The following is a 13571-nucleotide window of genomic DNA, read 5'->3' on the forward strand; positions in this document are numbered from 1 at the left end:
TCCAGTTTTGGGCTCCACAATTCAAAAAGGATGTGGAGAAGCTTGACAGGGTCCAGAGAAGAGCCACGTGCATGATCAGAGGTCAGGAAAACAGATCTTATTATGACAAGCTAAGAGCTATGGGGCCCTTTAGCCTGGAAAAGTGCAGGCTCAGGGGCGATCTGATAGCCACTGTTGCAGGTGCCCTGCTCCTAGAAGAGCAGAAACTGCCTGGGAGAGGGCCCAAAGAGAGAGACAGAAGCCCAGGTGCATGTTACCAGGGCAACAAACCAGAGGGCAAATTAGCCTGCACCTGCACATGGTCAGCTGACCAGAAGGGGGAGGGCCCTGGGCCCATATAAACCCCAAACACTCAGGCTGGAGCTAGGGAGGGCAGTCCTCTGCCAGCAGCCAAGGGGGAAGGAGCCCTTGTAGAGTAAGTGAAGGGAAGAGGTGTGACTAAGTTCTGCTCCTAGTAATGTAAAGGGGCAGAGCACACCTTCTGCAGTTGGTGTTATGTTATAGCCCAGGGGCTTAAGTTTGGTTGTAGTTTTATATGGATGGTGGTTTGGGTAAGGCTATTTGGGGAAGGAGGAGGCCTCATTGGGGGCCCACTACAGTGTGGGGACCCCAGTGCCAGAGTGGGTGTGGCATTTGGGGAGCGTAGGCCCTGGCGCCAGAGAGGGTGCAGTACAAGGGCACAGAGACAAGACTGCGGAGAGCCCAGGCACCAGTGAGGCGTGGAGACAGGGCTGTGGAGAGCCCAAGTGCCGGTGAAGCGTGGAGACAGGGCTGCAGAGAGCCCAGGTGCCGGTGAGGTGTGGAGACAGGGCTGCTGAGAGCCCAGGCGCCAATGAGGCGTGGAGACAGACAGGGCTGCAGAGAGCCCAGAGAGGACAAGGGGAGGCAAATCACATCAGGGCCTAGACCAGACAATGTCAATGCCATCTGCAAGGCTTGGGGCATGGTAAAGGGGTGGATGGAGCCACGCATATAGCCCATAAGACTGGGGTGTCCCCGAAACACCCATTGTGAAATTGGACCCACAAGTGGTCTGGGAACCCACGGGGTTCAGAGAGTCTATCAAACTGTGTCCAAGAGGACTTTGAAGGCAGCCTTCCTATTTTTATAAGTACATCAAGACGTGGCGGGCAAGAACTGAGGGTGCCCTTTAGGATGGTGGAACAGTTGAGGGGCCTTAGGAGATCACAGCCATCCTTAGAGACCCCATCCCGTGATAGCCACCTATAAGTTTATCAGGGGTCCTGTGGCGGTGACACGCCCCCACAGGTTTTCAAAGGGATGGAGGTGAGCTCCTTGGGTCCCAAAACCCCGAAACAGACCCCCCATGAGGAAAACTTACCTCCTGCTGGCCTGGCAGCACAGGAGCTGGGACCATGGCCGCAGCCATGTGAGCTGGTGTTATGCCGGCTGTTAAACCAGCTGTTCCCCACAAGGGGAACAGCTGGACCAATCATGGCGGCCGTGAGGAAGTTTAAAAGCCCCGACAGACCCTGTGGAGGGGGGGAGTCAGAGGAAGAGAGAGGAGGTGGGCAGCACATCAGACATGTTGAGGCTCCTGTGGGGAAGAGGAGCGGCACAGCCAGAGCAGCACTAGCGAGCAGGACAGGGGAAATCTTTGAGCCCCCTGCTGGAGGCAGAGCAGGGGAAACACTTCAGCCCCCTGTAGGAGGCAGAGCAGGGGAAGCACTGCAGCTCCCTGCAGAAGACAGACCGGGGGAGCGTTCAAGTTCCCTGCAGGAGGTAGAGAAGGGGCAGCATTTGAGACCCCTGTAGGAGGCTGGGGAAGAGGAGGCGGCTCCATGTCCCTCTCCTCCCCAGGAGAATATTTCTTCTAAAGAAAACAAAAAAAAGGGGAAAAAAAATCAAAGCGATAGAGAAGGTTGAGGCATCAAGGTCGGAAGGACAAGAGCCGACTGAGCCCACTCGGACGTGGGTTCCCCCACCTGAAGCAGGCGGCGAGCAAGCCCGCGGGGTTGAAACTACCAACGCACCATCACCTATCTGGTTGGCTAGTGGACGGGGTGTAGGGGAGGCAGAGCCCCGTGGAACATCATGCCACATAATTGTGAGTACTGCCATTGTCAGGAAGCCCTCCCAAGAAGATCTCCACTGAATCCCCTCTCTTGATAGCTTAACATCAAAGTCATGGCAGATGAGTTGAGGGGAGAGGCTACATACCCAACAGCCCGTGCTATCCATAAGGCCCCCCAGAGATCACAGGTGTTCACCAGGATGGGAATGATTGTTCACCAGAGCGGCCCAAGGGATGACATGGTTGAATGGTTATAAACTCCTGCAAGACTGTTTCAGGCTGGACATAAGGAAGAATTTCTTTACTGTCTGAGCCCCCAAGGTCTGGAATAACCTACCATTGGAGATGGTTCAAGCACCCACATTGAATGCCTTCGAGAGAAATTTGGATGCTTATCTTGCTGGGTTCCTATGACCCCAACTGACTTCCTGCCCCTCGGGCAGGGGGCTGGACTTGATGATCTTCTGAGGTCCCTTCTAGCACTAACATCTATGAAATCATCATAGTACCCAAAATCCTTCCAGGTAAAATAATTTAGCAATATGCAACATCTCTAGTAAACTTCATGAAGTCCTCTTTTCCCTTGTCAGGATATCTCTTCACTTTGAGTAAAGCTATTTCTTGAGAAGGGCAGTTCCTTGGTCTTTAGTTTTGTTTTGTTTTGTGTTTTAGTGTTGTAAAGGAAGGCTTGATGTTGTGAACGTCATATTTTATTAACCGAATTATAATTCCCAAGCTTTTTCTAAAGTTGTAGGCTGATAAATTACAACACAATGGGCAACTGACAAAGTACAGTTTATAAATGGTGGCACTGTATGTCATGACCAGGGATCCAGGTTTTCTGTTTCCCATGGAAAAATGGAGTAAACTGTGAAATTTACCTTTTTACCAGAGGCAAACACAGATTTCTCATTTTACAAGAGAAACTGCAGATTTTGCTGTTTTTTAATGAGCTGGGAGGGAGCAGGAGGAAGGAGGTGAGATGGGGCACCATGTGCATGGACATGCATATGGATCTAGGCAGCCTGCAGAGCAGCTCCAGCAGGTAAGTAGGAGGGAGAGGGGGATTCAGGGACCTGCAGGGAGGGAGCTGGGCAGGGCTGGGGCTGCTGCCCAGCCGGATGGAGCTTGGGGCTCAGGACTGCAATGTGAGGCTGCAGAACCCCAATGGGGAGCAGGACGGGGCTGCAGGTGGATCATCCGGAGGAGAGGAAAGGGGAGGGCTGGCTCCCTGCTGCTGCGCGCACTCCTGGGGGGGTTTGGGGGACCCACATCCCCCAGATTTGTGCATGAGGCAGGCGCAGGCTGCAGGCACAGGGGATCTCGCACGGGAATCTCCTCACTGCTGCGACCTCCCCCCCACTCCCCACCCCCTGCTGCCCTGATGATATGCTGCCTACTTGTGCTGCTGTCCTCACTGCAGCCCCTATGCACAGGAAATGTATCGCCAGGGCAGTCTGGGGCAAGCAGTGGCAAGGAGGTTCTCCATGCAGTTCTAGTGTTTTCTGCCATGCTGTGTGGTGCCCATTGGGCTGCGGAGGCCACAGGGTGGGGAACAGGGTGGCAGGGAGCAGCAGGCCTGAATTGAGAAGCTACTTGCCACTGCCAGCTCTACCCCACTTCTCTTTCCCGTGGCTTCCGCAGCCCAGCGGGCAGCACCCAGTGTGGCAGGGAGCACTGGAGCCATGTGGAGAAGCTCCTTGCTGCTGCTCGCCCTGTGCTGCCCTGGAGATGTGCTTCTTACATGTGGGGCTGCAGTGAGGGAAGCAGCGTGGGACTGCGCCCCTTAAAGCAGAGGCATGATCAGGAGGCATATCGCCAGGGCAACAGGAGGGGAGCTAACAGTGGCAAAGAGATCCCCATGCAGCCCCATTGTCCTCAGCCATGCAGGGTCATGCCCACAGGGTTGTGGAGGCCCTTGGGGAAGGAAGCAGGGCGGGAGCTCAAGCCTGCACCCTGTGCCTGCCTCATGCACAAATCTGGGGGTTGCGGGTCTCCCCTGCCCCATGGGAGTACATGTGGTGGCAGGGAGCAGGCCCTCCTTCTCCCCCACCTGAGCCCGCAGCAGGCGGGAGCAGGGGTAGGGGTTGCAGAGCTGGGTCCATAGCCTTGGCAGTTGGGGGCCCCCTCTGGCAAGGCTGGGGAAGCAGGGGCTGTGGGCGGGGGGCAAGGGGCACCGGCGGGGCTGTGGGATGGCCTTTCATTTTAATAACGGACTTTGGGATTTTTATCAGAGAATTCATGATTTATTGACTTCAGTGGAGATACATAAATGTACCCTGTTGTGGATTTGAATCTGACCCAGTGCCTCTCTTTATCTTCCAAATTGGTGATACATTTCCATTTACATCACTGCATGGTACTGTATTTTAAAAGGTACAATTTTGCATATCTGTTTCTCTAGCTTTTAATCTTCTACCTTAATGAAATGTAAATATATTGTGGTAAGCATAATGGCAAGATATGACTAAGTAGAAATAAAATGCTTGATTCACACACTATTGCAAAATTCTGCCTTACATGCTCATGGTTAACACTGAAATGAGTATAAACCACAATGCTAATCTGCAAGAAAATTTGGCACACACCTTGAAAATAATAATAGTAAAAAACCATGAATTACTATAAAAATACCCACAGAAGTAATTTATACTAAGATTTATTTTTAAGAGTTAGTATTGCATCCCAGGAACTTAAAAACCATATTTTCTATTAGGAAAACATTTCCCATCCCAATTTATATTCACTGCATGTATTAGGTTCACAAACCACAGTTAAGTTTTCCTCTGGGGCACAGTACACTCATTTTTTATACTGAGAATAATTAAAGTTCTAAAAAAACCACAGAGAAATTATTTTCCCAGTCATGTTTGCAATTTTTTACTCTTAGAATTACATAAGTCTCTGCGTTATGACATTTAATTCCTGTTTTTATTAGACTTTGCCAAAGAAAGAGTAAAGAACCTTCATTTTTGTCTGGCTTGTCACCCTTCAAAAGTCCCGAAATAAGCATTTTCACATGAATTCATAAACTGACTTTAATGTTCAAAGAAACTTAATTTCTCTGTGCCCTGCAAAGAAGGGGAAAATTAGAGATGGGACAGTAATTTACTATTTATGCCTATCTAAAGTTTTGCTGGGATCCTTTTATACCATTCTTAGCATCCAACCTAGTTAGGCATTTTGTGCAGCAAGTTCCAGTTATGATTATTTATAATTTGTGGTACATTCCCCATTCTACTTGCTGTAATTAGCAAGATTATTATTGAATTTGGCCCTACATGCAAAAGCACAGTTTAGCTAGGAAGTGATACAGGTCATGGACAGCTGTGTTGTTTGAAGCGCTCAAATATGCTTGAGGTGGTCTGAACAGCAAAGGCACAGATGTTCATGGAGAAACAAGCACTTGAAATCCAGACATGCAGGGCACATATGGTTTGTGGCCCCACAAACCTTTTTGTGGCCCCACAATCCTCACTTGTTGCACATTAAACCATGCACAGCCCTGGTAATTTGCCATCTGTGGGCAATATCCCGTCACCACATGCTGCTCCCTGCTTGGCTATCTCCACACTGAGGCACTCTGTGCCCCAGTCAGCCCCCTCCTTCCTCACCTCCCCCTCTGAAGCACATGGAGTCCAGTGGGGAGCTGGGAGAAGCTGGATACAGTCCACAACAAAGGGCATGTGCAGGGGCACCCACTGTGGCACAAATCTGTGCTGCTTCTATTTGTGCCATGGCAAGCACACGACCTTGCTCATCTGGACATGGCCTAAAGCTGGCCGAAGTGCTTCAAAAATGACCCTCAGAAAAAAATAAAAAAGGAACAATTTTGAAGCACTTCCTAAAATGTTTGTATGCTCCAGAAGTCCTCTGCATTCCACAGTGCTCTGTTCCCCACTCCACCTTCCTTAGGGAGTGGTGGGAGGAGCAGGACAGTCAGCCAATGAATGCTCTCTTTGCATTCAGCTGTCTTTGGAAACCTCCAAGCTAGGGACAGAAATTAAACATAAACCAGTGTAAGTGACTGGAAATCAGTTCAAATCTGTAACACAATAGAAGTTCAGTGCACATAAACCACTTTCAAAATGGCTGAACCCCATTTAAGATAAACATGAATGGATAGAGGATCAGATTTAACAGATTTAGGTTTATTGAACTAAATCTGTCCCTGATCTCCTCCAGATTCAAGTTTACTCACAGTCCCTCAGAATCCCAGGATGCTTTGTACCTTCCTCGCAAACCTCCCTCCACTTGCAGGGTGGGTGGGCTAGCTTTGGCCCAAACTGTCTGCTTCAGCTGAGCAGGGAGGAATGCTCTAGCACTGCCTGGTTTCTGGCCTGAGCCACTGCAGGCATGTGGCTGCATTTCCCGAATCAAAAGTGAATGTCTGTTCACTTGCTTATCAGTTCAATCTACACAGCTTAGACTAACCTGCAAATATTAAATTCATTCATATTGGGCTTTTTGACTGTTTGTACTTAGCCCCAGAGACCAAGAAGCATGCAGGAGTCCCTGCTATTCAGTCCCCTGCCTGGAAAGCAGTGCCACTGAATACCTTCATGGCCTTTTTGTAGATCTCCAGTGAGGGAGTGGCCGCAAGGCCACACATCTGTATGGTGTCAAATCTGAAGTGCTCTGGGATTTGGAGCTCTTCAAAATGCATATCTGTCCATACCCACAGTGAAACAAGAAGCAGCTAATAATGCCACTAGTCATGAGTACTAGAAAAAATGTATCTTATTAAATATGTTATGCCCAGGAATCACAGAAATATAAAAACACAGGCCTCATATTAGCAGTAATCGTAGATCTCCCTCTCTGTTTTTTGTATAATACAAAGATGGTCCATGTCTTCATTCTAGTTGTTATGTGTTTATACAGTACCTGGTACAATGGGGCTGATGTCCATAGGTACTCCCACAAGACAAATGAGAATTTATTACTTGTATGTTTTATTTTACAGATTAAATATAACTTGTAAAAAAAGTGCTGAAAATCTAACACTTACCATTATGTGACATGCCAACTGCAAGGCACTTCTGGAATCTGCAGTACTGACATTTATTTCTGCTTTTCTTATGAATGCGGCAATTAAGATCACATCTGTCATAAATCAGCTTTAATCTGATTGTTCTTCGAAAGAAACCCTGCAATAAGTATAAAAATATGGGTAAACAATCAGCATAAAATTATCTGTGATTACATGAAAAACTTGCTACACATGCTCCATCATAAGTCATAATTTTCTATTATTGACCATACAACAGGTTTTCCATCTTCCCCCTCTTTTGATGGTAAATTTCAAGCAAATCCTAACACTAGCTGTGGGATATGTTTCTTTCCCTTTTACTGTGTTTCTTTACTTCCTTGCAAATCTTTTTGTTTCTCCCTTTTTAAAGATTCATTTTCCTCTACCTATACTGTTTACCTGGGTGCTCTTAGGGCTGACCTTTTTTTAAATAGGTATTTCTGGAATCTAATTCCTAGGATGATTATTTATTCGGAGCATTCAATTTGTTTTTACTGTTTGGAACTTACTGGTGTGCAAAGTACAAGAGCTCATGAAAAATTCTAAACCACTTGCGCAGGGTAACTATTGAACAGAGCAATGTAGGCCTATAGATACATTCTTATTGATTATCAGGGAAATTCAAAATCTTGTCTTTTTGCAACATTCTTTTATTACTTCAAATTTTATAGAAATAGAATCTAACAACATAACAAAAATATTTCTGCTTATGTGGTGGTTTAGAATTTAGAACCAGTTATGAATTCTGCATAAAAATACAGCTCTTCCAGCCAACTATCAAGAGCATAAATAATAGCCAGTGAGCAACAGCACATTTCAGAAGCAATGTGTTTCTAAACGGTTTATTGCTCTTGTTGGATTAGATTTGTAATGCAAAATTAGGACTGTTCTTAAACAACCCCCATATGATTGTAATTTTAGATTATTCATGCACAGTTTATATTAATAAGGCATATCCAAGTTTATTAGAAATCATTACTTGTTACAACTAGTTTTTCTCATACCTAAGTTGTAAGCATGGTGCTGACTTCCATTTACATAATTCATCGTGACCTTAAGTAATCAACAATACACATACTATTCTTTAGATAATTTTTTTGTTTGCAATTTTGACTTTCATGCTTTTGTTCAACACTAAATTAGGTCTATCCCATTATGCATCTTTCACAGGACATGATGAATTTCAGTTCAGGTGCTTTAAAATACTGAATGTTGATTTACCTTCTTTACTAGTGACTCAACAAGCTACAAGAAGCAAATATTATCATTTTATTTATACTTTCTTGATGACCCTGGCATCGATCACCTAATACTGAAGATAAGCTGTCTTTGTAGTTTTTTAAGTCACTCTCTAATATCTTGAGACTTTCTATAACTGTCTACACCTGGGCAAAGCGAGTGCAGAATGCTACCAAATCAGAATTATAAAAACTGAACATGCAATTACCTAAGGTTGGACTAAAAACTGGAATTGGGCACTAACCTTCCTTTAAGTCAAATCTACTTTTTAAAGTAGTAATGGGATAATCCTGATTAGATCACCTTTTCTTGTAATTGACTAAACTGAAAATAAATCTAGCATAAATAATAAAAAGAAAATTATTTAAAAAAATAATTTTAATTATAGAATGTGTCTGTAACAGAAAAACATTTTAAACAAATTGCATTTAACTTGACAGTAATCTCTTAGATTCTTTTTTTCACAAGTGATTTTTCACTTGGTAATAGTAGCAAGTTCTCATAACAGAGAGGACACCCATATGACCACCTACCTTACAGCCTTCACATGCATGTACACCATAATGAAACCCAGAAGCCTTGTCTCCACACACTCTACATTCTATAGTCATAAGGGAATTAGAAGATTCTTCATGAGGTTTATTGTACAACTGGACTTTTTCTGAAAAATAAGGTGGAGAAGGAGGCTCCATTTTGATTGCACCTGTGTATGAAAAAAAAGCACCTGGTCAAAACGTACAATAAGAGATCAAGAAGTAACAATAAATAGATTCATTATAATTAGCAACCACAGTATAAATAAGGCCAGATTCTTAACCCTGTTTGATATTAAAAATGAGTTGTAAACAAAAGGTGTAAAGTACTATAAACTACATGCAGCCATATAAGCAGGCTATAAATGAGGCTGAACAATTTTGAAGATGGTAGGCTCTGGAGTAGAAAGAGAATCATAGGTTCAGAATTCAAATCTGTAGCGCACTCTCTCACTGTTCAAAGGCCTTGTGGTATTCATTGCAAATGCAGGGCTGAAGTCCCTAATGTAGTCTAAAAACACGATTACATGAAAGAACCAGTCAGTTTGATATTTTGGATCATTAAATAGGTTAACAGTGTTCTAAAGGTGCTTATGCTCTTAAAAATATGTCTTTCTACTGGAAAATGTGGTTCAGTCTCAGTGGGTGCATCTACACATGCTGTTAAGGCAACGCAATAAATTTAGGCACAGTTTCTGCCAGAGTTAACTGCTCCTGGGCACAGTGTCTACAAGTGTGCCTGGGACCACAGCAATTAGAGCTGGGGTGAAGCAGTTCTGAGCTGGCAGGAGGTATGGGGGGTCAGCCCCAGGCTCTGGGTGGTGGTGTCAGGTGGTGGAGGGGCTGGCAGGGGCCAGAGGTCTGTCAGGGGCTAGAGGTCTCTATTGTAAGACAGTACTATCCCCAACACTACTATCTTACAGAAGAGTTAATCTACTGCAACCTAATACTGCTGTATGCAGGGCTGGTACAAACATTAGGTGAACTAGGTAGTCATCTAGGGCACCAAAATTTGGGGAGGCGGGTGTCAAAAGTATACGCAGAACAAAATAACAGGAACACCATTCTAAATAACAGCCCTGGCTAGCTATGGCACCACCTTGGTCTAAGAACTTTGGTTTGGTAAGGGGAGAAAGACCTCTGAAAAGATCTCAGAGGAAAGCTCACTAGAATCGCAACTCCTACCTTTTCAACTCTCAAGCGGACTTATGACAAGAGCATACCACTGGCATTGTCATCCTAAAAAATGAACCCCTACTATATCATCTTACAGCTTGTGAAACTAATTTCATCTAACACCTTCCTTCTCCCTTCCAGCCACTCTTTTTAAAATCTAAAGCAGCCTAGATTTCATCGGATGCATTTAAGATTTCATCAAGATGACCAAAATACACCAACTCCGGGTATAGATATGAATTGTGCCCATAATTCAGGAAACAGGCTTCAAGGTAGGAATTTCTTGGTTTGATTTTGTAGATTTCAACGTAGATCTCAATGTAGTTATTATCTTAGGTACACCTGAGTGGTCATGTTTAATATTCTTAATTTTATAATGTCTAGAAATGGTCAGAGTATGATTGCTGAATCGTTACATTTAATTCATATAAGAATGCATGTCATTTTTTAAAGTAAGTCGAGCTAGGGGTAAGCGTTTATGTACATATTATGTTTGGATACTCATGTAAGATATACATAGGCATTTAGAATATGTGTGTTAATGCAGAATGAGTGCTAATTAATTGCTAGCAAGCTCAAGAGATATTCTTTAATTAGTTCATTATATAAAGTGTATCGTTGTTGTGTAAGGAAACAGTTGTATGACAGTGTGTACAGAACATGTAAGGTTGGTTGACCCAGAAATCTGCTGGGATATATGAGATAAGTAAACATAACTACTCAATGGACAATGACAATTTACTTTACAGAGGACCATGGCAAGGAAATAGGAAAACATCTGCTTGATTACGCAGTCTTGACCAACATTAGATAACCAGTTGCCATGTTTACACCCTTAGTCGTACATCCTAACAAATACCTTCCTGATTGCAGGGGCAGTTTGCCCATTAAGGCACTTCAGGCAGTGCCTATCTATATTTCTTCCATGATAATTTATTCAATTGTCCACATTATTAATGTCATCACAGTCAGAATTTTCTTTGAAATTGTACTTAGATTCATGAATGTCACGTGCCCCTGGCAGCTGGGGGAGCATGGCAGCAGCAGGAGCATGACGGAGGGAGCGCTGCCTGTAGACATCACCAGCAGTGTCAGCAGTGGAGGGAGAGGGGTCACTGGCTGCAGGCGCCGCTGACAATGTTGGCAACACCTTTTTGTAGGGGGTGCACCACCACGCTCATAGCGTTGCCCCTGCTCATGGCGTTGCCCCTATGCATTGCTCCTGCTTAGATTGATTGTTCTCTATATTGATAATTTATTTAAAACAGTTTAAAACTGTTTCAGGGGAATGGTACCATGGCAGATGGAAAAAACCCGTCTGGAGCTTAGTATCATAAACGAAAAGCTGAACAGGAAAAAGAACAAGCAAAGCAAAAGGGTTCCATTCTGAAATAACTTCCATTTTACCCACATCAAGATGGAAGCCGTTCACAATATCAAGATGAAGGAAGCTGACATGAAGATGAAGGCAGCTTACTTCAAGACGAAGGCAGCTCACAGCATCAAACTGACTTTGAAATCGAGAAAATTTATTTGCCTACAGACACACATGCTCAAGTTGAGGTAGAGAAAGATAATAAGGGAGCAGAAGGTACATATGTGAAAGATGAAGAAGGTGCAGACAAGTTACAGTACGGTGACCCTGCTACATCACCTAGATGTGATGATCTTGGGCGACAAATAATGGTGGAACATGGATCTGAACAAGTTCAGGAATTTCACTTCCCTAAATATGGAAATAAAAGATCCATATTTGCATCATTGCAAGAGGTTACTTACCAATGGGGAAGAAATGTATTGACAGCGGCTACAATATTCAGTGTCAAAAGACTCAAGTGGTTTGCTTCTGCTGCAAGTTGTTTAGCAGTAAAGCAACTGGTGCATCATCACTTACTGAAAACGGTTCAAAGGACTGGAAAAACATATCTGCAATTCTCTCTTCTCATGAAAAAAGTTGTGAACATTTGGAAAATTTCCAAAACTGGAAAGAACTTGAACTGCGATTGAAAAAACAGAAAACTATTGATGAAGAAAATTTACATGGGATCAAGCGAGAGGAAGAATATTGGCCGTAAATACTGGAACGACTGATTGCTTTAGTGAGAGTTCCTGGTGGGCAAAACTGGGCATTCTGTGGGACAAATGAAAAATTATACAGTGCTGGTAATGGAAACTTCTTAAAATTTATTGAATACTTGGCTTTGTTTGATCCAGTCATGAAGGAGCATCTGTGTAAAATAAGTGACCATGAAACCCATGTTCATTACCTTGGGAGAAGGTGTTGCAGGGCACTAAGGTGCCTGCTCCTTTAAGGGCAGAAACTGCCTAGAGAGAGGGCACTAGCAGGCAGGCAGGAACCCCCACAGATGCAGGATATTGTGGCAGCAGGCATAAGGAGGGAATTAGCCTGCTCCTGCAGCCAGTCAGCTGACCAGAAGAGGCAGGGCCCTGGGCACATATAAACCCCACGGCTGGGACTAGAGGGTCAGTTCCCTGCCAGCAGCCAAAGGGGAAGGAGCCTCCAGGGAGGAATTGCCCAGGGACACTGCACTTAGGGCTAATGGGGCTCCAAGAACTCACCAGGTACCCTTGCCTACAAGGCACTTAGTGCCGGGGAAGAAGTTTGACTCTTTTAAAAAGGCAGAGCACACCCTGAACTTCTTGTGTTATGTTATAGCCCAGGGGCTCATATTTTTGGTTGTTGTTTCTATAAACACCGGTGGATCAGGCTGAAGCTACTGGGGAAGGAGGAGGCCTCATTGGGGACCTCAGTGCCAGGGAGGCGCAGAGATGAAGAGGGTGAGCAGAACCCAGTGGTGAGGGCGCAGAGACAAAGGGGTGAGCAGACCCCAGCGCCAGGGGCGCAGAGCTGAAGGGGGTGAACAGGCCCCAGCACCAGGGGGCGCAGAGACAGGGCTGAGGAGAGCCCAGCGCCAGGGGGCATGGAGAGAGACAAGTGGTAAATACCATCTGCAAGGCTTGGGGCATGGTAAAGGGGAAGTTTTGGAGTTATGCATCTAGCCCATAAGGCTGAAGGTACCCCAAGGCAACCATTTTTGTGCAAGACCCAAAAGGGGTCCAAGAACCCACAAGTCAGCAGGGTCCATCAGGACCGTGCCCAATGTAAACTCGAGCGCAGCCTCCCTATTCAAGATAATTACCAACAAGATGTGGCAGGTGAGAAAGAGGGTGCCCTTTGGGTAGGATTGGCATGGTCAAGAATCCCTAGGGGTATTACGGCCGTCCCTGGGGACCCAGTACCATGACAGAAGGCTACAGAATGAACTAATTCAACTCCTAGCAAATCCTGTTAAAGAGAAAATCGTAAAAGCTGCCCATCTGCAAAATACTTTTTAATAATTCAGGACTGTACACAAGATGTGAGTCATATTTAGCAGATGACAATCATCATTCATTTTGTAGATGTGGCAAAATATACAGATGTGGATAATCTCAACATGCAGTAAGGCAGCGGCCCTAGATTTTTGGAGGGCAAACTTCAACGAGCTGAGGATAGTTGGAGAAGCGCTGAGGTCCCAGAGGGGAGGGGAGCCAG

General features: G+C 45.1%; 1 protein-coding gene and 1 long non-coding RNA gene across 2 annotated transcripts in view; both read right to left on the minus strand.

Moving 5' to 3' along the window:
- PPARG (peroxisome proliferator activated receptor gamma) overlaps nt 1-9108 on the minus strand; it is a 47955-nt gene extending 38847 nt beyond the window's left edge. Inside the window, exons 1-2 of the mRNA XM_019536985.1 lie at nt 8840-9108; nt 7047-7185 (exon numbers count right to left, since the gene is read on the minus strand). Of these exons, the coding sequence (XP_019392530.1) occupies nt 7047-7185; nt 8840-8998 (298 nt within the window). The 5' untranslated portion in view covers nt 8999-9108. The remainder of the gene's footprint in view (nt 1-7046; nt 7186-8839) is intronic.
- The window catches only part of LOC109311370, a 211349-nt gene that overhangs the window by 135573 nt on the left and 62205 nt on the right, over nt 1-13571 (minus strand). The gene's annotated exons all lie outside the window — the stretch shown is intronic.

The sequence above is a fragment of the Crocodylus porosus genome, unplaced genomic scaffold, assembly GCF_001723895.1.
Source record: "Crocodylus porosus isolate Cpor-Errol unplaced genomic scaffold, CroPor_comp1, whole genome shotgun sequence".
Taxonomy (NCBI): domain Eukaryota; kingdom Metazoa; phylum Chordata; order Crocodylia; family Crocodylidae; genus Crocodylus; species Crocodylus porosus.